General features: G+C 48.4%; 7 protein-coding genes across 7 annotated transcripts; 4 read left to right on the forward strand and 3 right to left on the reverse strand.

The window, feature by feature from the left end:
* Positions 1-683: 683 nt before the first annotated feature.
* On the forward strand, positions 684-3,879 carry PGRI_088360 (uncharacterized protein; the record flags this gene model as incomplete). The annotated part of the gene is made up of 4 exons (XM_040796550.1): positions 684-1,099; positions 1,200-1,311; positions 1,367-1,722; positions 1,785-3,879. The coding sequence occupies 4 exons, from the start codon at positions 684-686 to the stop codon at positions 3,877-3,879; spliced, it is 2,979 nt and encodes a 992-aa protein (XP_040651088.1).
* A 734-nt stretch (positions 3,880-4,613) lies between these two features.
* PGRI_088370 (actin-binding ADF family protein) lies at positions 4,614-5,223 on the reverse strand (the record flags this gene model as incomplete). Its single annotated transcript, XM_040796551.1, has 3 exons — positions 4,614-4,684; positions 4,730-4,860; positions 4,961-5,223. The coding sequence occupies 3 exons, from the start codon at positions 5,221-5,223 to the stop codon at positions 4,614-4,616; spliced, it is 465 nt and encodes a 154-aa protein (XP_040651089.1).
* Positions 5,224-5,692: 469 nt separating this feature from the next.
* PGRI_088380 (uncharacterized protein) lies at positions 5,693-12,214 on the forward strand (the record flags this gene model as incomplete). Its single annotated transcript, XM_040796552.1, has 9 exons — positions 5,693-6,248; positions 6,308-6,415; positions 6,466-6,633; positions 6,691-6,864; positions 6,945-6,969; positions 7,026-7,658; positions 7,731-8,090; positions 8,147-11,226; positions 11,274-12,214. 9 exons carry the CDS (start codon positions 5,693-5,695, stop codon positions 12,212-12,214), a joined length of 6,045 nt encoding a protein of 2,014 aa, XP_040651090.1.
* Positions 12,215-13,365: 1,151 nt separating this feature from the next.
* cp9 (putative serine carboxypeptidase) lies at positions 13,366-15,013 on the reverse strand (the record flags this gene model as incomplete). Its single annotated transcript, XM_040796553.1, has 2 exons — positions 13,366-14,717; positions 14,773-15,013. 2 exons carry the CDS (start codon positions 15,011-15,013, stop codon positions 13,366-13,368), a joined length of 1,593 nt encoding a protein of 530 aa, XP_040651091.1.
* A 1,469-nt stretch (positions 15,014-16,482) lies between these two features.
* Positions 16,483-18,491, forward strand: PGRI_088400 (TCP11 family protein; the record flags this gene model as incomplete). The annotated part of the gene is made up of 2 exons (XM_040796554.1): positions 16,483-17,397; positions 17,457-18,491. The coding sequence occupies 2 exons, from the start codon at positions 16,483-16,485 to the stop codon at positions 18,489-18,491; spliced, it is 1,950 nt and encodes a 649-aa protein (XP_040651092.1).
* Positions 18,492-18,994: 503 nt separating this feature from the next.
* On the forward strand, positions 18,995-20,419 carry PGRI_088410 (uncharacterized protein; the record flags this gene model as incomplete). Its single annotated transcript, XM_040796555.1, has 1 exon — positions 18,995-20,419. One exon carries the CDS (start codon positions 18,995-18,997, stop codon positions 20,417-20,419), a length of 1,425 nt encoding a protein of 474 aa, XP_040651093.1.
* A 1,011-nt stretch (positions 20,420-21,430) lies between these two features.
* On the reverse strand, positions 21,431-22,577 carry PGRI_088420 (uncharacterized protein; the record flags this gene model as incomplete). The annotated part of the gene is made up of 3 exons (XM_040796556.1): positions 21,431-21,706; positions 21,763-21,927; positions 21,981-22,577. The coding sequence occupies 3 exons, from the start codon at positions 22,575-22,577 to the stop codon at positions 21,431-21,433; spliced, it is 1,038 nt and encodes a 345-aa protein (XP_040651094.1).
* Positions 22,578-23,122: the final 545 nt, after the last annotated feature.

Raw genomic sequence — 23,122 nt, forward strand, 5'->3', positions numbered from 1 at the left:
TAGCACATGCATTCTTGGTCAATTCACTTCTCATTTTAGTACATAATCCTTAAGCTACATATCACTTTTAACAAAGTCCTAATATTTTCGATACAGTGACGCAGACGGAGTCGCGCAGAACTGCGGAGGTCCGGTGTTTGGGCCTTGTTTCACCCAATCAGAAGATTTCCAGCCTCGCCCAACTTGAATGTCTCCGATTCCCTTCATTCCAGGAACAAGACTTCATTGTTGACTATTCATGGTCTTACATTAAGACATTTCTTGCTTCGATAACAACATTCTTCGACCTGCTAAATCTCCATTGTGGCCAATAGCTTTATCGCACCCGCGATTGTCATCCTCTGGGAGAGGTTTCATTGAAACATTTCGCCTGGTCTTGAACAAGTCAACTCCGAATCTGACCACACGATACCCGACTGTTTTCTCACCTCGCGCTTCCGATCCATCTTCCTCCACTTCCACCTCAACGGCCTTGAGTTCGGTTTCCCAATCCAACGTCGAGATAGCACACCCCTCCAACTTAATCACAATCAACGATGCTTTGCGCAGGTGCCCGAAGCCTGTTCATATGGTAATGGTTATTACATCTGGACCTTATCCTGATTTTCGGCAGTAATCACTTCATCAACCAAAGTGCTACCTTGGTTGTGCCGGATCGATAAACTTTCGGGCTTTTATTAGCCATGACATCCTCAACGATTCGTTCCGAAGACATAGTACGTGGGCTGCGCTTGAACCGCAGCGATACAGACGAAGATGAAATGGAAAATGGAACCCCGGAGTCAGGTAGCTTCCTGGCGTCACAAGGCGATGACCCTTCGTATCTTGACGAGGGAAGTCGACCAAGCACTGCTTTAGGAGATGCTTTGGAGACCACTGGCAAGCAACAGGCTGGACTGAAAACACTTAGCCCCGAGGAAACTATCGAGCTAGCACGACATGCTGTGGAAAGTGGTATTCAAGATACTAAGCGTTCCCTCGCAGGCAGTGAGGCTGTCACAGATGTGGTCAAGCCTAAGCTGACCATTGACCTTGGCCATTCACGCATTGCCAGGATCCCGGAACCAGTCGTTGACTTGATAAAAGATGAGGTTGAACGGTACGTTGGAGTCTTGCTTTGAACTGTCATAACCAACTCTTGTGTTGCCTGTTCCTAGGCTACGGCATCATTGGTCTGAACTATACTGATTACTATAAAGGCTGTCTCTGTCGAACAATCAACTCTTCCATATCCCATACCGCTTCGCAGAGTGCTCGCATCTACGCTATCTCAACATCAGAGCGAACAACTTCCGTGAATTCCCAAAAGGAGTATGTATGATGACGAATTTCTTTGTGCATGCGTTGTGTTAACTCTGCTTGCTAGGTTTACAAACTACCATTACTCGAAATTCTTGATTTAAGCCGAAATAAAATTAAGGAGTTACCAAATGAGATCAGCAAATTGAAATCATTGCGAGTTCTGTCAATGATGCAAAATCGCCTGACTGACCTCCCAGCTGGCCTTTCTGAGATGCATAAACTTCAAATTTTCAAATGTGTTGGGAATCCTCTGCGAAAGCCTTTGCGTGACATTCTGGAGGAAACCGAGAACGAGACGACACCGTCTGTGATGACCGACAACGAGAAAGAAGTTGCAGCCACAACCAAACTCAAGAGATTCCTTATGAAAGCGCGACAACAGACGAGTACACCCGAGCCAGAAATTATTGCTGATTCAAGGTTTGTCCCTCTCACGTTCCGATCCTGAGGTTGTTCTAAGCTAACCCTTGGTGTCAACACAGTGATGGTACTTTCGAGGCTAAACCGGTACCAACACCAATACCTTCAAAGCGGAATTTGAGTGGTAGATTTCCAGTAATTCCCAGCACTGGTGATGGCTCAGCAAGTTCATCTCGGTCTCCATCGATATCACGTGCACCTCCAATCCCATTAAAATCACACTATCGCATGGCCTCTGGACAACAAGGCGCTACGTACCACATGCCTGGTCTCCAAAGACCCGGCGTAGCGCCTCATTCTGTCAACGAGCGCAATCGGAGTAATAGTGAGGGCATAATTCAAGGATCATCTGTTGCACGTAGCAAAAGAATGGGACTAATCACTCGCAAAAATACAGACCTAGGTACGTTGGATGAGACACGTCCGTACCGGAACAGCCATCTACGGGGTCTCAGCCATGGATCTGTGCTTCGACCGCGTCAAACCGCAGAGCCAATAGCCACAAATGACAGTACTCCTCCAAGCCCCACCAGCCCAAGAGAGCGTCGGCGTCCGCGAGATGGTTGGGTCAATCGGATGTCTAGTCTACCTGAACATAAGGGTGAACGTGGTTGTGACCAACCGATAATCAAGAGTGCAAAAGGCATTCTGTTTGCCCTCGCTCAAGTTCATTCCCATATCGATAAGTTGATCAACGTGATCAAGCATGATGACACCAGGCGCCACAGTCTTGAACTTGTCTTTTCCAACGCTTCTTTACATGTCAACCAACTCAACGATGCTCTCGACAAAGCATCAAATACTTTGCTCAATGACCCAGAATCAATCGCATCAGTTACAGAAACAGTCAGACGTGAATGCGGGACGTGCATTGCCGCCTACATTCACGTTGGCACGCAGCTACGCAACAACGTTGCTAAGATCGTTTCCAACGGCGATCCGCGCTATGTACGATCGCTGATGCTAACAATGTTTGGCAGCCTGGTGGAGTTACGGAATGCATGCATTATTCTCAAAGTTCCACTCAGGACCGTCCACAGACGTGGCTCTGCTGGAAAGCGCTTGGTTGGCCCAAGCAACCCACTCCCCTCGGTCCCAGACCGATCTCAGATCTCACTGGTCACTCCAACGAGAGATCCCACCCCGCCCACACGACGATTGCGAAGTGACACCACAATTCGACACCCTCAATACCCTATGACTATGACTTCCAACCAGGCTAGCACCAGCTCCCCTGGTTTTTCCACGTACGCACGCAGTCGCTCGAGCAGCAGATCAAACATGGTCAACACATCTATGCCACACCCGTTGGCAACTCCTCGCTCAGGCGAAAGCTTTCCCCCTATGCCTATTCCTGTGGCTCCCCGGGTCAACACACTGACTGGACTGGACGAAAACGAAGAGGAGCGAATATTCGAAAAGATCTTCCATCAGCTGACCGCTACATACCATGCCGCATACGGGGCACTTCCACTGGCCCGTCGACAATTCATAAGGTGCTTAGAAGCTGCTCAACAATCACGAGATTCCGATGGAATTCAAATCCTCTGGAACAACCTCATCCGTAGGTGTCAATTTTGCCTGGAAGTTTCAGATGCCCTGGGGCTGCGTCTTTCGACTATGAAAATCAAAGAACCAGGCGGCGGGCTCCGCAACCAACGCGAGTTCTGGCAGCTATGCAAATCATTCATGCAGTCGTTCGTCGACTTAGTGAATGAGATGCGCGAGTTGAAAAGTATGCAACTTCTACCTGCCGACGTCGTCATCCTCCTACGCCCAGTTCAAAAGGCAAGCCGGGAAGCAGGCCGCTTAATCGAGGTATCTCCTTGGGCTTACCTCGCAGACCCGGATCGTCATCCTGCTCCCACTGCTCTGTACGGCCCCCCGCTACAGACCTCACACCTGCAACACCATCAAACCTCCGTCTCAACATCCGCCCTCACCAACAACCCCTCTTTCCAACACAACATGATGATGCCCCCGCAATCAGTCACCGTCCCTGCCACTCCGCTGAGTGCGGCACTCGGCCCTGCTGCGCAGGCCACTGTCCCGTCGACACCTGCGAGCGCATATAGTGACAAATTCTTTGAGGGCGATGTCTTCCAGCGTGCTGACTCGCTTCTGTCCTCGAATCAAGCCCCGTTTTTCCGTCGCTAAGCGACTATGAAATTGTTTTACGCTCTATGTCAGAGAACTCGTTTTCTCTATGCGTCATGATTGCGTGCATGCTCCTTTTTTTGTTGCATCTTATGATTATGATCATGAGCCTATCGTGCATACCAGCAACGTTACTCTGGTGGTTTTTTGTAACACCAGCTCTGTTCTGGCAATTCTACCCTCGATTTGTATTCTGTTTTTCCATGGAAGAACTGGACTTTGTTAGAATAGATCTCAAATGAAATGATGTTTATTTACCATAAGCTTCCAGTTCATACGTACAACCCCGAGCCTTCGAATTGTTTGAATAAGTCAATTTATAGTACGAAGGTCACTCCCCCCCCCCCCTTCTTTTGTATATAAATGATTTATGAGAATAAGTGGGCCGGTTATGCGGCATTGTGATGTCTTTTAAGTGGTCTTTTTAGTTGTCTTTTTAAACACCATTCTGTTAACATGTCTTATGAGGCAGGAAAGGCTGAATCGAACTTTTTCGAGTACATACTCCGTATAACCTTTGACATTACATCGTATAAAGCGGCGCCATCAAGAACGACGCTAAGAATCAGGCATTACGGCATTAATATATGAATCGAGTTGAACAATTGTAAATATGTAAGAGATATTGATACGAAATATGGTGTCTAGTATAACATACTACCCTTGATCTGTGAGTCGTCCTTCACACAGCGGTTTTCAGATTCACGAAGAAGGTTTGCAAACCAAAGACTCTTCTAGAGAGCCTTGAACTTCCCCAGGACTAAGTGGAAAAAAAACCGGAAGGTCAGTTTCGAGTACAACCATACTAGTCATGGGGTCAATAGTTCACGGGTAATTATAGAGTACGTACTTGCGGCATGGGCCAGCTCGGTCTTGGAATGTGCCAGAACATGGAGACTGATATCCTGGAGGGCATAGAAGATGTGATCTTTGTTCGAGGTGTAGTAAGATTTATCATGAATTCCTGCAGTCTCGGGCACCCTACAGACAAATCCAATAGTCAGTACCAGGTATCTTTCGACGAGCATCAGACCATCTCCCGAATAGCCAGGTTGATGTAATACAGGGTGTCTCTACGTACCATGTGATAAAGGCTAGCTTGCTTCGCTGGCCATCGCCGACGGGAGAGTCGTAGGTGAGTTTCACGACAGCGTATCGGGGAGTGTCTTCCTTGAAGTGGGAGAGGAACTCATCGTAGTCCTTGTATTTGCCGGACTCAGCGACAGTGATCTTCTTGTCGTGTGCGGAGGCTGCGTAAATGACGTAGTTAAGGTTGTCAGTTCCTTTGACCTCGTCGAATACTTCCTCGCATTCGGGAGCGATGGTTGCGAATCCTTTTGTCATTGTGAAAGATGTGAGATATGAGATGTGTAGAGAGGAAGAGAGAAAGAGGGGAAAGAGAAAGAGAAAGAGAAATAGAAAGAGAAAGAGTCAAGTCAAGTCAAGTCAATGGGCTGATAGTTTTACCCCATATTATGCGGGGAAATCCACATGACGTAGTGTACCTGGGCTATTTATATCGTGTTAGAACTCAATATTGATTTGCATGTTTTACTAGCTTTAGGAAAGCTCTAGATCAAGGCAGATTCACCTTTAATGAATTGTAGGATTGTTATGTTTAATAATAATATAACTAAATAGGCCCCCATCTGAAGTACCCCGCTCAGCCTCAATTGCCAGCTGAACCTCCTATTTTTCCCTTGCCCCTCGTATAAATGACTCTATTTCATCCTAAAATATGATATTTCTCACACACCACTCGATAGACGTATGTTCTTGAGAGACCGGGCACATTGAAAGATACTTAGTACTCATGACAACACCACAAACCTCCTCACTATGGGCCCTTGCCCTGTCAACACTCCCCGAAAAGGACCAGCGCATCTTCAAATTACAAAACACCTCATCTACAGACACGAAACAGGCTCTAAACGATATTCTCCTGGCACTCGAAAGACATCGTGACCGCTGCACGCGGGATAAATGGACCACAATCAGCATCGGGGGGAAGGAGCTCATCATCCGTGATGTATGCGCCAAGATTGCGGCATATGTTGAGAAATTCATGACGGTAGTTGATGTCGCGGTTCAGTATGATCCTGTCCACGCCGCGTTGCCATGGGCCGGTGTGCGTTTCTTGCTGCAGTTGACCTTCTCTGGGTTTGAAGCTTTTGGTGTCATTGTTGAGGGCCTGGAGAAGGCTACAGGGTTGATAGCCCGATGTGGGATTCTTGAGGCTCTGTTCATCCGGCATGGTAACAAAACCACTGAAGGAAGACTGGGCTTGGAAAGGGAAATGGTGAAATTGTATTCCGTTATCTTGGGCTTTATTTGCAGGGCTAAGAGGCATCATGATTCTTCGCGCATCAGTGAGTTGAGTCAACATATGATTTGTAGAACGTACATATGAACTGACTGTGAGATTTAGAGCGTGCGTTGAACTTGACGTCTCGGGCGTCCATTCAGGAATCGGTGGAGCAAATGGAGGCTGCGGAGCAGAGGGTGCTGGCTTCGAAGGGTCTCGTTGATAGTGAAAGTCCGTGGGTTGAACGCGGAGAACTCATCAACTTTCTGACATTATATTAGGAGTGGAAGACATCCATCACGGCATTCGGACGATGCTCCTAAATGTGACCTCGAGAGCTGATGACGTCGCCAACACCCAAACAAGGCTGAAGGCAACACTTGTCGACCTCGAGCAACCTCTGGTTAGGATTACGGATCAGGTATCTGACCTTCATGGTGATCTAAAAGGTACTTTTCTCACTTTTATCGGAGAATATGTGAAATATCAAGGCTGATTATGACCAGAGAGCGAGAGAAACGAGCTTCTAAGGTGGATTTCCCCTGTTCGCGCTCAACAACACTACAGGGAGGCACTGGCGTCTGTACTATCTGGCTCGGGCGAGTGGCTCACTCATAATCAACGCTTTGTAACCTGGAGGGACTCGAGTAGTTCTGAAACATTTTGGATACATGGCATACGTAAGTATACTGAAGCTCCAGGCCCCCCAGTCAGGTATATGGGACATGTATGTTACATTCCTGGCTAACATGATATTTAGCGGGCTGTGGAAAGACAAAACTTGCGTAAGCTTTTCATGCCTAGAGTTGAACCACCTGATTGTGTGATTAATCGCTGGCAGTGCGATTGTAATTCGGCACCTACGTCAACGGACTGGTGGTGCATCTCAGCCAGCGCCAATAGCCCATTTTTTCTGTTCTAAGAACCCTGCAGAGCCGGAACGAACTGACCCTCAAGATATATTTCGATCATTGCTAAAGCAGGTTTCTCTAGCAGATGAAAAAGGGTTTGGCATCCGAAGCCCCCTGCTGGAAGCATATAAATCAAGACAAGCAGAAGCGAGACATACTGGAGAAAGACCGGTACCGCTTTCGGTGGAAGAATGCGTTGAAGTCATGTGTGAAATTGGCCGAGTGGCCCCGTTTACAATTGTCATTGATGCACTCGACGAGTGCAGCTCCCAACAGCGACGCATTCTCCTTGAGGCTCTTGAGAAGGTTCGACAACGGTGTCGAGATATTGTCAAGATTTTCGTTTCAAGTCGGCATGAAGAAGATATTTCAGTGTCATTCGAGAAAGGAGAAGTCTTGGAGGTGACTTCTCAAGCGAATCACGAAGATCTGAAGCGATTTGTAGAAGTTGAAGTCGAAAAATTCGTGAAGAGATGGTCTACTATGCACGACGAGTCGACCGCGGTACTACAGAAGCTTGAAGAGGAGATAAAAGAGGCATTTATGGCACGCGCACAAGGGATGTAAGTTGTGATATCAGCAGCTGAAGACAAACGCCGCGTTTATTTATGTGATGTTTATGCTGATAATTCTAGGTTCCTCTGGGTAACCCTCCAGCTCGAAAGCATCAGCGACACAGAGCATGTCAAGGATATTGACAGCATTCGCGAAGTCTTGACCTCGCTTCCTCCAACTCTCAGTCAATCATACGAGGCTATCTACAGACGGATAAAGTCAATGAGTGGGAGCACGAGGCGGGTGGCAATTCAAAGCTTCCAATGGCTCTTGTGCGCGAAAAGAAAGCTCTCGATTTTGGAATTTGTGGCTGCTATGGGCATGCCCTCTAGTCAGCCATCCCACGTGTCAGCAAGGTCAATCCGCGACTACTGCTGCAACCTGGTGGTTATAGACAACGAAGAAGACACGTTTCGTCTAGTTCACTCGACAGTCCGAGAGTATGTTTTTTCCACGATTCGTGAGACAGACCAAAAACCTGACCATTTTTGCATAGATTCCTCGAGACTTTACCTGAGTTCTCTACCGGTGACTCCAATGCAACTGTCGCCAGCAGGTGCTTGGACTTATACTCAAGGGATGAAATTAAGTCTGATCTTTTGAGCTACGCTACTTGGCACTGGCCAGCCCATGTAGAGCAGCTCAGCGGATCGCCCCAAAGAGCAGCCATCAAACCAGCACTTCTTGGCTTTTTCACGGAAGAAGAACACTTCGAGGACTGGCTGGATTATCTTGATGCACTAACAATTGAGGAGGGACCTAGTTGGAGTAACTCGCTCCACAGAAAACTTGCTGCTTCATTCGCCTCGCCACCATCACCATTGTTTGTGGTTTCTTGCTTTGGCCTCGAAGAAGTTTTTGAATCCTCAGAGATTACTCCGGCGATGGATGTCAATCAAAACAATAGGCATGGTACTTCGGCACTTTACCTGTGCGCCCGTTGGGGCCACATCGCGATAACCCGGAGACTTCTAGAACTGGGAGCAGCCGTGGATGCCCCCGGCTCTCAATATGGAAGTGCACTGCAAGCAGCATCTTTTGCTGGAAATGAAGAAATTGTCCAAATTTTACTTGAAAAAGGCGCCTCTTTCTCCCCAGCTGAAGCTTCCCTAGCCGGAAAAGCGGAATACTCGAGTCCGCTTCAAGCTGCTCTAGCCAATGGGCATGGCAGGGTCGCCAGATTGTTCATTGGTAAGGGATGCAAATTAACCACACAGAAACAGTTTGATGATGCCATAGAAACTGCAAGCTTCAAAGGCAATATCGATATTGTGGAGGGACTTCTATGTGGCAAGGCCGGTGTTTTCACACCAGAAATTAGGCCTGATCCGCTCCAAGTTGCTCTCTCTGGCGGAAAAGCAAGACAAGCAACTAGATTGATACAGGAATATGGCGATGATGGCATTAATGAAGAGAAAGGATACTTTGGGAATGCCCTCGCCGCCGCTATTGCCAGCCGCAAACTTGGCCTGGTGCAGCTTATCATCGATGCTGGCGCCAACCTTGACGCTTGCGGACGGTTTGGGACTCCCTTACGGGCGGCTGTTATATTGAATCATTTCGACATTGTGAGATACCTATTGGAGAAAGGTGTTAACCCCAACATCGAAGACAAGAAGCTGGGTGATCCACTCCAGGCCGCTGCCTCCTTGGGAAATGTTGACATGATGCTGCTGCTCCTGGAACACGGAGCTTCTGTAAATGGATCCGGTGGCTATTTTGGCAACACGCTGCAAGCTGCCTCCTTCAATGGACATGAGAAGGCTGTTCGGCTCTTGATTGAGCGCGGCGCTAGGTTAGGTAAGTCAGGCCGGTATCGTGATGCCGTGCAAGCTGCAGTGTATGCTGGCCATGAAAACATTGTCGAGATACTCTTTGTGGCTGGCGCAAGTCTGAAAGGACGTGACCATCCCCTGTTATGCAGAGCAGGCACTACGCAAAAGAGGATTGCACTACCGGAGACAAGAACGGGTACGGGTAACCTGGACATCCCGGAAATTCTAGGTCCACTTGAAGTCGCTGCTCGAAGGGGCAGTGCCATTTTGGTTAGGATGTTACTAGACAAGGGGGCTGACATCGATTCTGTGGATGCGGGTTATTACAAAAATGAGTACCACAGTGGATGTGCGTACACCGCATTGCAAATTGCTGCGTTTTGGGGACATTTGCCAGTGGTGGAGCTTCTCTTGGACAGCGGAGCAGGTATCAATGCTGTGCGGCAGACTCTAGGGACACCGCTACAAGCGGCTTTGGAGGGAGGCCATTTGGATGTTGCAGACGTGTTGCTGTCACGAGGTGCAGAGATTGATAGACATTGGAATATGTTTGGATCGTGCCTCCAGGTTTATTCGGAACGAGGGGATCTTGAGGTTGTTCAGTATCTACTGGATCGAGGAGCAAACATCGAAGATCCGGGTGGTAAAAATGGAAATGCACTTCAGGTTGCCTGTGATGCAGGCCACATCGACATTGTTCGGTTCTTGCTTGCCGAGCGTGCGGATGTGAAGGCGCCTGGAAAGGATCTAGGAAATGCATTGCAAGCAGCCTCTGCAAAGGGACACCTCGACATAGTCAAACTCCTTCTTCGCCAAGGTATAGGGGTGGACGATGCTTACAGGTACACTAAAACAGCGCTCTGTCTTGCTGCAGGTAACGGACACAACCAGACCGTGATCTATCTGCTGCAAAAAGGAGCCAATGTTGATGGTATTCGCACCCTTCTTAAAGAACCAAAACCGCCGGGCGAAAGTCTCCAGGATGAAATTCAGCATAAAATTCTCTGGCTAAGAGGACCCTGGGGAAATCAGGTTCCTGTTGCAACTCCTCTTCATCTCGCCGCCGTTAGTGGACACGAATCCACCGTCTCTATCCTCCTCAAAAACGGTGCAAACGCCCATCTGGAAGGAAAATTACGCCGTAACAGATGGGACGCCTTCAATGAATATGATTTTAACAAATATGATTTTAACAAACTTTCCAGCACGCCACTTTTCGCAGCAAGCTTTTGGGGATATGCTTCCACTGCCAAACGGCTATTTCAACACGACCCATGGGGATATATATCTCATAACACATTTACGCCTATCATGGAGGCAAGTTTGGCTCACAATAAGAAAGCCATTACAGCAATGCTGGTTCACGAGGCGTTTCTCGCAGGGTTCAAAGCTGAACACTTCGATGGTGCATTCAGATACGCCTGTGCAGAGGGATACACGGAGTTTTCGAAGCAAATTTTGGAATATTTCGTTCTCGAAAATTGGCCCACCGCTCTTTTGCTGGCCGCAGAGCGAGGTAGAAGCTCTGTTGTTGGAGTCTTGCTGCAAAACGGAGCTGACGTGGACATTCGGGACGAAGGTGGCAATATGGCATTGGACCTAGCCATAAAAGGAATCAAGAAGCACAGAAATTGCTCGGGGAGCCGTGGTGACCCGCCAAATTGGATCGAAGTCCTTACGATCTTGCTTTGTGGAGGGACTGATACAAATGACTTATCCGGCAAAATCAACGAGATCATCCCGGATATTGCAAAGCACGGCGGAGCTGATATCTTGAGAACATTGGATTGCCGCGGATACAGTATACTCGATGATACTGCAAACTTTATTCATCTGCCTTTATCGAAGCCTCGGCCAACGGCGATATGGAAAAGATCTATTACATGAATACAAAGCATGCCCCTTCAACTAGGAATATCAAAGCTGCCGTTCTTGCTGCAACACAGCGTCACGAGCAATCATCAGACCGGATACCAACAATCAGGGCACTTCTGAGCCTCAAACCATTGCTTTTCTTTGATGACAATCAGGATGTCGAGCCATTGACAATTGCCTCTGGAAAGCAGTGTCCCGACATGGTTGCCATCCTACTCCAGCACATTAGATACAGCAGATCTATCCTTGAAGTAGCCTTGAAAGAAGCAATTCGTTGTGGTAGTGTCGCCTGCGCACGCCTCATTCTTGAGTCACAGAGCTGGGAGCCTGCTGAATGCCTTGAACTTTGTGCTCGCTTTATTCCCGAATGCTTTTCTTCTAGATCTAGGGAGTCTGAGGATATGCTTACATATCTCCTCACACAAGGGGCATTCCCGAACACAAGGGATCCCAGGTCTGGTGAAACTCTATTGTATATCGCCGCTACCAGGCATAGCGGCAACGCTGTTCGGAGTGTGTTGACTCACGGCGCAGATGTCGACCTCGACGAAGGCGAGTACGGGACAGCGTTACATGGAGCAGCAGCAGCTGGGAATTCGGAGGCGGTGGAGTTGCTTCTTTCATCTGGTGCAGATACCAACGCACAGAATGAGCGTATTGGTACGCCGCTGATGGCAGTGATGGGGCAGACGTGGCGGCAGTGCTACTCTGGTTTGTTAGGGACCAGGTGCCCTTTTGAATGCCATTGCTGCTGTGCAAAGGTGCTGCTGGATTGGGATGCGGATGTCGATGCCAAAGGTGGGAAATTTGGTACGGCGCTACATGCTGCACGGAAGTTTGGAAACAAGCTGGGAATAAAGATGCTCTTGCAAGACGAGTCTGATTATGTTAACAGCGAGGCATCCGTGTTCTAGGGTTTTATATATTCAGAATATCATGCTATTGCTCGAGCGCACTGCTACGGAAAGCACGCCATCCCATCAAGGTGGAGATCAAGCCTTTAAGCAATTGGCTGCAAAGAACTTCTCCCAGTAAATGACGCTTCAGGGTATATATTGTCAAACATGCATATATTGGGTCATACTAATCTCAAGATAATACACATGTTGCAGCTAGAGGTAGCTAAAGGAAGTAATAAAACAGAATCAAGAAATTTCTCCGATATCCTCTCGGAGTATCGACAACGCCAGGAAGTTGATTTATGTGCAACAAGAATCGTCGGCCGCATAAGCAACCCTGTGATATCTTTTCAGTCTTTTTAGTACTCTTCTCACATATAATTCTATTTAGATTCCTTGTCCGTTCTGTAGTCGGGGGATAAAAAAGGCAGAAAAGGGCATTGTGAAACATTGAATGGATTTTTCTAAGTATAACCTTTGACTCCATCGTGATGCATCATGACTCATGCTGGCTCACTGTGACCCCCAATGGACACTTGTTGACCAAATCCCAGGTAATTTTTAGTAAATATTGCTCTTAATACATACAAGTTTTATCATCGTGAGATTATTCATGTGCTTGTTGCACTATGACGGAGAACTACTAACATTTTGATCATTGTGGATGGGATACGGCCTACTATAGAGACAAAATCGATTTGGATATTGAATATGACAGCATTGTTGCTTATTTTGAACTGAGTATAAATCAAATCACGATATTCCTCGTAGCTATCAAGTCAAATGAAATACTTCACCCGAAACAAATTGGTATACTATTGAATCAAGATGGTCGGATATATATCCGGAAGAGAAGACTATATTGTAGTAAGTACTTGGTTTGATTTTTTTTTATTTTATGCGGAAAAGATATGGCAAATGACGAAAAAAACACTATTTGAACCCAGAGATCACATTGCTTTTGGTGATTCTCTTATATGATGCAACATTCTTGTCGACATCGTCCGAAAGCCTTCCCTTACTGTTACCCTTACGATCTTGGCATGAACAATTTGACTGCATACTGACTTGGCTCCCAATTTCGAAAATAGAAACAATTCTAAGAAAAATTAATCTTACAACGCCAATTTCGATGACTCCAAAATTCAATCCCGAGATCCACATGATCAGAGACCCCCCCGAGCAACAACCACATCCCTCACGAAGGAGAACATTTCACGCGGCTTATTCACAAAGATACTGTGACCAGCCCCTCGGAATAAATGATACGACACGCCACGCTCCATAGCCCACGTACCCGCAACAGCAGTGGGAGTGGCAGTCGAAAGTGTAGTAGCAGCTGGCGTATGCTCGAGCAGGAGCTGCTTGGTCTTCGACGGCGCAGCGTTATCAGCGAAGAACGGCTTCGTCGGCTTCTGCGCAAAGCCCTGCACACCACGCCACGTCATATTCTGCAGCGAGAGTTCCGCGCCAAAGTGGTTGATCAACATATCCCACTCGCCCGAGTAGATATGGAGCGAGATGTTGTGCTTGGTAACAAGAGACGGGAGGATGTAGTACTCCGGTGGCACCGGGGAGGGCGCTGAAAGGAGGGTATTTAAGATTGTGGAGTTGCATGCGCTGTACGGTCCGCTGTTCTCGACGTGGAGCGCGGTCTGCACGTCCGCGCGGCCGAAGTATTCTGCCATTAGTGGAAGCTCTGAAACTGCGTTGCAGTCATGGGAGATGTCGTAGATGTCGAAGCAGCCGCGGGTTGTACGATTGGTGGAGATGGCTGTTAGATAGTCACTTGCTGTGGAGAAGGTGGCGCAGGGGCCGTAGCAGGTTGAGTTGAATATTGAGGTGCGGACTTCTTCTGGGGTTGTGGGTGAGATGTTGCATGCGCCGTTGGCGGCATTTGTCAGGTCTCGACGTCGAAGGTTGAAGTACTCTGGGTTCCCGGGGATATGGATTTTAGCTTGGGGAGGGTATATGGCGGATTTTGCTAGCACATCGTTGAAGCCGCAGGTTCTATCTGCCTCATCAAAGACGGATAGGACGTTTTCGGGGATTTGGAGGAGTCCCAGCTGTGACCTGATATATTTGCCCATTGCAACGGCGGCCATGGCTGCTCCATTTCCCCAAGATCCATCACCCAGGGACATCGAACGCACGTTGAGGGACAAGGAATTGTTGCCTTCGAGAAGCTCCGATGCAAAATAGGGTATGTAGATTCCTGCATATGACTCGCCCATCAGATGGATCTGCTTTGACTGCAGGTGCGGGAAGTATTCGAAGAAGCCACGCAGCCACTGCGTAAAGTCTGTCGTTATCCTGCCATTGTCCTTGACCGGGTAGGGGAAGCTGGCCGTGGAGAAGCCAGTGCCGACGGGCTGATCAACGTAAAGCACATTGCCCAGCTTTGTCCACGAGTGCGGGTTGCGAATGAACCGAGTTGAATTGCCATCGAAGGAAATGGGTCCATTACCGGTCGTCAGACCTATCAAGGATGAGCAGCCTGGGCCGCCATTGAACCAAACTATACACTTTTGTTAGTAAACACCTTTGCATGTCCTTTCCCAAATTAGACTAACTGATCAAATTGTCATCGTATGCCCGTTTTTCTGATTCGAATAGCCAGAAAAATATCTCATTTCCATTCTCTGTCTCCGGAACTGGAAGGCGACCAGCCCAGCTGGACGGTAGGTCCGAAACGCCGGGCAAGGCATGTACTCTAAACCGTGAGGTGTCGTGTGCACCAATCCCTCGGGAGAGGACAAACCCAGGAGCTGCCCATAGAACATGAAAGAAGTATAGGAATGCGGAGATATTCATGATTGGAACTTGTCGTGCTTTGCACAGCTGTGATGATCCTTTTCTTTCCGGCAAATGATTGAGATGATAACCTTCGAAATTGCTTCTGTAGTACTGCGTAGGAAATATTCCGAATGCTTATGCAGACATGATTCCACGTGGAAACCATGTTTCCTTTTTATCTCTTTCTTTCTAGACATGGTGGTTATTGGGTTATTGAGCAGGCGGTTGTTGAGCCAGATTCGGGTGTCAATAAGGCCCGCGGGGGTATTGGGGTCAAAGACATGGCCAGTGGATTTGGGAGCTCGATTGGCCTCATATCCGTCTATGAGCAGCTGATGCCTCCTGAATCACGGTAATTTTATTCAGATCCGAGATGAACGTGAAGGTCAATTGGTGGGAGTTAGGTGGCGAAGTTGGCGAAGTATGAGTTAGTTAACTAACTAGGGTTGTTTTGAGGACTTTGCGCCTTGTATATCAGGCATAATTCTACAGGCCCCAAGGCATTAAGGCATTAAGGCAGCAAGGCACGCCGAACCGAAAACATTCCGATCCCGACGAGAGGGCCCTGCTTCATCTCTCCTCGATCGTCTGTGAACACTTGGCAAGTGTCGCAGAGTGTACGCAGTACGGAGTACATATTATGTACCTGGTAATGCACAAACTGCATCCAGTAGTTCCCCGAGAAAAGGAGACTCACAACTCACGTGGCCAGTGCTGGTTTCAAAGTTCAAAGTGAGGCGAGTACGCCCCCTTTTTTTTACAGAACTTCAATGGATATGCAAGTTCAAATCGGAAATGGAAAGATGTGACAATGTCGAGATTATCCCAAAGTCGAGGGGAGTCTGCTCGCGGGTAACAGCATAGGAATGTCTGGTTGCGTCCACCCGAATCCGGTGTGTAGATCTTGGGATACACTCGCTATATTCATCCCGGTCGCTTTGCAAACTCCTTTTCTTTTCTTTTTTTTTAGCTCTTTGATTTGTCGATTTATCCTGCATTTGCACTCTCGACCTTTGGATTTGTTTGCCCTGAGAGTACACTTTTACTGCAATTCCCAGGTTTATGCTTTGAGAGAGGTTTGATACTCCCTCTCCCTCTATATTACACAATTCTTTGTTTTGAAAGATTATATTCTCTTTTATTTGGACTCTTATACTTCTTTTGTTTCAAATAATCTAGTTTCCACCCCTTTTTATCATCTTATCCTTGGACCCCTGATCGGGACCACGAGGCGATCGACGCAGATCCCAAGCAATCCTCGGCTCCACAGGAATTGACAGCTCACTTGCATCACTTTACGGTGACTGCGGATTGGCTGCCTGCCTGAGGCAAACAGGGGCTATTAAATTTGTGAGTTGTGGGAGTTGCATAGGGGGCGTATTCGCCTTGTTCTGTGCTTAGCATGGCGTGGTCTTGCCATTGCCACCCCCAAAATCTTTCTTTTATCTGACTGTTTGAGTAGGGGGAGGTTCAGATATATCGTGGTAATGGATCTACAAGGCACAAAAGAAGCCCGGCCCCAGGAGGAGGGGGCTGAAGGCCCTCTAGAGGCATATGGTGCTGGAGGTGGTCGTTCTAAAGAGTATCACAAGAAGGAGGGGCGAGATTCTCACAACCATGATGAACGAACCTCCATTCATCCTCTCCGTCGTCGTCAACCGCCCTTCGCCTATCCCCATGGAAATCGACAAACTGCATCGCCGGTACCAGCAGTTGTCCCTCGACTTCGAGAGCCCTCCCCGTCACCGGAGGCTATCAGTATACCCCAAGATCTAGGGCTAAGTTCCCGCGATCAGCGCCTATTGCGTAAGGCTCGGAGATCTCCGCCGGTTACGAAGAAGACACTCAGTGAGCTTGATCTGCCCTGTATCATGAGCAACATCAATCTCCGCATGGACGCCAACTTCGACCGCGACCTGCACTTCAAACCTGACCTAGATGGGGAGAAGGGCCAACGCAAGCGGAAAGAAGCTGCGGATTATTGGGACTCTTTGGCTGTGGAGATTACTATTTACTCTTTCCTTGCTGCGACTGCCGATGTCACTACCGGGCAAGTCGAGTCGAGTGATGGTACTCGACACTCGTTCGATCCCCGTTTGCCCGCCCTGTTCGAGACATTACAGGACGTCATCAAGACCCTCGTCCCAGAACGGGATCACCCAACTATCATGCAGAACCTGGAAGTTCCATTGCTCATGCAACAAATACGTAAAGGCGTTCTCGACATGCTTACACTGGCAAAATGGCTGGCAAAACTCCTGAAAACGCACTGTGCTCCGATGCGAGATGAATGGGCAGATTCTATGGTCGAGCAAATCCAAAAGGGTTCACAGTCTCAGGATCCCCAGGAGATTGTCAACGGTCTACGAACATTGTTCTCCATTCTAGAGGCGATGAAATTGGTATGCAAGATTTAAAACCCGGATCTCACAATGTTCCGAACTAATTCGTGACTTGATAGGACGTCGCCAACCATCAAATTCGAGCATTCCGCGTTCTCCTCATCGAAGACACAGTCCCGTTCCTCCAAGAATACTTCCAAGGCAAAATCACCCGTGGCAGCTTCCAAGTCGAGGCCGCCCGCCACTGGTACCTATCAGTTCGCGAGCAAGCCCGTCTAGATGATGCAAATGCAGAAGCCCAAAAAACGACCACAATCCCAGAAACCGAAGAGAGTCTTAAACCCCTCGAAGCTCTGTTCCGCGGAATCTCCTCCCAACTCCTCCAATTCACCCCGCCGGCCGAGTTCCCCGAAACGTTCCTCTTCGACTCCGAACGCCTCTGGCAACTCCGCTCAACAGTCCAAAATCTAATCAACCTCGATATCGCCTGGTACATCTTCGAGTCCTACGTCAACAAGCACAAGCGGTATCTCTCGACACCAGAAGAAACCTACTCCACCTTCCGATCACGCATCTGGTCCCTGATGGAAGACGGCATGGACCTGGAGAACCGCGTCGCTGGGAACCCAGACAACAACGACGACGATCCAGATCATCGCGGCGGAAAACGCTGGACGCAAAATATGCGCTGTATCGCGCTAGAGATTGCCCGCTTCGCTTGTGCCGCACTGCAGCTCGACCCTGTCGTCGCGGACGAAGTCATTGCCCCCATCGAGGAAGCTCTCGAGTGGCATCTCTCGAATGAGTCCGAGCTCTTCGTTTTCTTCCAAAATAGCATGCGTAGCAAGATCCTTGCTACCACGCTAGTGGCGGCTCGTAAATACTTGCCGTTGTCGCCGTTGGCGATCTGTGAGTCACAGCGTGTTCCGTTGTCTGCCACTATGGGTCCTACTGCGCCGCAGACTGGGACTGCAGCTGCATCTGGGTCAGTGAACACTTTTCCGGTAGCTATTTCGCCACAGCAGTCGGATATCGAGCGCATTGGGATGCGTCTTGCTCATATGGGTGTCTTGCACTGGCGTGTTTGGGCTCCGCTGTTGTATCTCCGAGATGAGATTGCAATTTCGGAGCTTGAGCAGGTTAGCTTGGTGTAATTTGCTCTTTTACTATTTACTTTTAGTTCTTTTGCTCTTTGGATTTTTGGTGTTGGTTATTGTTTACTGTCTTAAGTGTTTTGTTTGACTTGCTTTTCAGCGCCTTGCATTTGCTTCTTGGGGGGAGTTTTATTATTTCAGGTGTTTTACCGAGGGGATCTCGGTGTTATATTTCCGGGAAATAGAAGGCGCATATAATTTCTATTTTGTGCCAAGTCTAAGAATGACAATATAACCTCTACATCTCTAGATCTATACACTCGTTCTATACAAACTAAACTTCAAATGGAAATCAGACCCAGTACCACGGTAGACGCGAACGTCAAATTGGTCCGTGCACTGATCCATTTCATCTCGAAGAAACCCTTCCAAAAACACCCCATGCATCCAGCCTAAAGTTGCCGTTACAGGTCTTCCGAGACAGACACGGAAATCCGAGATTAACCGTCCCTGCAAAGCTCAGACCCAATGTCACCCTTGGCAAGCACAAACAAACCCCCTCAATGCGTCTCTCTGCAGCACTGTACTCCCAAACCCCTTGGCTCGCATGCTTGAAATCAGCACAATTGCAGCGCATCGCGCGCGCAACGGGCATCCAATCGTCCGGAACGAAAGGTGTTCTCATTGAGCGCATTGCAGCAGAGTTGACGTTGCATTCACAGTTGCAGTTGCAGTCTGCCGTGGATGATGTTGCAGAGGGTGTCACCAGTAATCCCAATCCCAGTACCACTGGTACCAGCAGCATAAGCCCAGATCGACAGGACGATCGGCGATCGGCATTGACAAAAAGTCGCTCAAGCAAGACAAAAACAAAGTCAGCAGATTTGTCACAATCAAACCCCGCAAAACAATGGAGCATCCTCAGCATCGATATGGGGATTCAGAACCTTGCATTTGCGCATCTGCTCGTGCCCCGCTCTGATTCCCAAACTGTCGGGATAGATGCAGCGCACCCCCGACCGCCGGTGTTAACAGCCTGGCATCGACTCGCTATTTCTGAGATATCAAATTTGAACCTGACACCCGGGGATAATACCGGTATAATCAAAACTGATGAAGCAATATCAGGATCTGGTGACAATGCAGATTTATCACAGGCAATTCTCCCAATAGGAACGGTGAAAGATATGCCCGCTAAGAGCGCCAAATCTGCAAAAGAAGACAATTTATATTGTCCAGATATTTACGCTGCAAATGCGTACACCCTAATCACATCACTCATAGCTGCTTACCGTCCTACGCACGTGCTCATAGAGCGACAGCGCTTCCGCTCAGGCGGCGCAAGTGCCGTGCTCGAATGGACGCTGCGCGTTGGAATTATGGAGGGCATGTTGTATGCCGTTCTCCAAACTCTACGACGAGAGAGGGGCGGGGATGTTGCGGATTTGATTGTTCGAGGTATTGAGCCGAAACGGGTAGTCAGGTATTGGCTTGAGGGTGGATCTGGGTCATCAGTTCCTAAAGGGGAGGTGGGCGAAAGATCGAAAGTCCCGGAAAAGATGACGGAGAAGAAGCCCACTGCGCGAGAAGTGAAGAAAGCCAAGATTGATATTGTTGGACGGTGGCTTTCTGCTGCGATGCAGAATACCAACGCTTGTCCGCACGCGGATGGCGGTATCAAGAAACTGGAGCTGGGTATCGCTGCCGACAATAAGATTGTACTTGCGGATAAATCTGTGTCTCCCGCTCTGCATGATGTTGCGAGTGCGTATATGCAGAAATGGCAGGGCAAGACGCAGACGAAAAAATCGAAAGGGAAGAAGGGGTCTCCTCAGTCTAATATGAGGGATGATGTTGCTGCCGTTGATCTGGGGAAACTCGACGATCTGGCAGATTGTTTGTTGCAGGGTGTGACGTGGATTGAATGGGAGATTATGCGTGAGCGGATTGCGAAGGGGGGGATTGAGGCGTTGGACTCGAGACCGTAGTCCCTACATCGATATCAATATTCATTCTCGGCGGAGCCAGGCTGGATAGCGATGGGGGTATGGATGCCCCAGCTTTTCTGGGGATGACATTAAGCGTTCGGATTTGTACATATTTATGTATCCTACTTGATGTACATTATGACTCTAGAAGGACAAATGACGTTAGACATCAGCTCAAAGGTTCACTAGACTATCCGTCGACCTATGTGTTTCCTTTAACCAGCCCTATATGATCAACACTGATTGACATGGGCCAAGCCTTACTTTTACATATCCCTCTAGGATGTGCAGGTGGAGAGCCTTATGCACTTTATCTTTACTCAACTTACAAAGGGGATTTTGTTAAAAGGCAAAAGCCTCAAGTCAATTCAGTTTCTTTCCTAAGGATACCGATATTGCTCACCCCATCGGCCTTCCACATAGAACGAAAACATGAAGACGAAAAACAACGCAAACTATGAGATCATTCACAAAATGAAGATCTGTAAAGATTAAAAGAAGATGAGTTTTCCCTTCAAAACACAATAGATAAGAGGTGAGATCCAGTCCTCAAAGCAGACATGTCACCACCCGTCAAACGATACGTGAGAGAATGTTCCAAATCCAATGGAGACCGGTCGTATGAATGGATCAATTTCACATTGGAGAGTAAAAATGTAACGCAAGGAAATGTCATGCCAGAAGTTTCGGAGATTGGGGGCCGCAGTCCAGTATTGAAGTTTGCCTGCAAAACGTAGCAAGCAGGCAGGGAAAGCTTGGGCCCAAATAACAATCCAGCACGACAAGACCATTGCAAGAAGAGAAGTCGAAAAGAAGAAACATGGCAGAAAATGGAGCGTAAATAAGAAGTGAAATGAAACCGTTTGTACCGAAACTTGGCAAAAAAATAGGTACAGTACCAGCACGCCTCTGCGCGAGTAGAAGGAAATCGGAACTCTCTTTCAGATCATTAACGGGCTCACAACTCGCTGCCATGTGGAGATGGAGACTCCCCTCACATTAGCAGTGTGTTTAGATGAAGCGGCGGCGCCAGTTGGACAAGAAAGCCTTGCCACTAGGGGTGCTGGTAGGCGCAACGCTGGAGCTAGGGATCACGCTGGAGCTAGGGGTAACGCTGGGACTGGCAGTAGCCGAAGGAGTCCGGGTAGAGAAACCGCTGGAAGACGGAGTCCGGGTGATGGGAACGCGAGTGGAGCCGATGGGAGTGCGGGTGCTAGAAACCTCGGTGGTGGTCTCACCGGTGGAGGTCCCGGCGGAGGTAGTCCCAGTGGAGGTCTCAGTAGGGCCCTAGAGAAATGACATTAGTTTTTAAACGTGTCAGCCAGGGAATTAGCAGCACATACGGCAGTCACGGTCTCAGTAACGGTAGCAGTGACGGTAACAGCGGTGCAAGCACCAGAGCCAGCCGCACCGGAGGAAGAGGGAACCTCGGTGAGAGTGACAGTCTCAGTCCGGGTGGCCGAGATAGTAGAGGTGCGAGTGATGGTGCTGTCGGAGGTGGACTCGGTCTATAACAAAGTTAGTTCAGAACAAAGAATAGGATATCTGACAGGGCACATACGGCACTGCTGGTGGACTGCTCAGTGGAGCTTCCAGAGCCAGCGGAAGACGATGTCACGCCGCTAGTGGTACCGGGAGCAGACGCAGTGCTGGACACGATGCCGGTGGTGGACTGGGTGGGACGACCAGTAGGAGGACCGGTAATGGGAGTGCGGGTGACCACAGGCTTGCTGGAAGAACCAACGGGGATGCTGGAAGAAGCAACGGGAGTGCTGGAAGAACCAACGGGAGTGCTGGAAGAACCAACGGGGATGCTGGAAGAACCAACGGGAGTGCTGGAAGAACCAACAGGCACGGAGGAGCTCAAGCTAGGCACAACCGAAGAGGAAACGAAAGCACTGGAGCTAGAAGCCACCGAGGAAGCAGAAGAGGACTGCACAGTGGAGGACTTCTCGGCAGTAGAAGAAGCAGCTGTAGTAGTTGGGTCGACAGCGGTGGGGACAACAAGCACGGTCGAGGTAGAACTGGTCGAGGAAGAACTGGGACCAGGTTGAACGGAACGAACGTGGACACGACGAGCATGGAGACCCTCGTGAGTGGCCTGGCCCACAGCAGCCAAAGCCACAAGGACAACGGAGAACTTGTTCAAGACAACCATGATGAAATTGGCAACGGGGTGTCAAGAGAATAAAGGTGAGGATGAGATGAGAAATGAGCGAGGAGAGCAAAGAGCGAGTGTGTTAAGTGAGTGTGATTTTTTTTGGAAAGAGCGAAATCAATTCGCAAGGAAGGAACGTATGGCTTCTCACAGAGAAGGAAAAAAAAAAAGAGAAGTAGGTCAAGCAAGCTTGAAGAAGGAAAGAAGAGATAAAAGAGAGATGGAGACAGGTAATTAACTCCCTTTCATTAATTTCGTTTAAATTAAATCATCCTATCATTTTTTTAATTTAAGTATGTTTGTACTCCATTATATTAGTACGGAGTAGAATAAGTACGGAGTATGATGGGTAATACCGAAGATCCACTGTCTCAGGCACAAGAATCTAATTGGATTTGGTTAGATTCTGTGGATTGTGTGGGCAATTTTTAATCTCATTTGATATTGAAGCCTATGAGCCTCTTTTTTTCTTTCTAGCGTATAAGCTCCCTCTATTGATCCATGAGGGTTAAGTGGCGTTGGTGGCGTCACTTTTATATCTCTCC

Source organism: Penicillium griseofulvum (genome assembly GCF_001561935.1).
Source record: "Penicillium griseofulvum strain PG3 chromosome Unknown contig_11, whole genome shotgun sequence".
In the NCBI taxonomy this organism is placed as follows: domain Eukaryota; kingdom Fungi; phylum Ascomycota; class Eurotiomycetes; order Eurotiales; family Aspergillaceae; genus Penicillium; species Penicillium griseofulvum.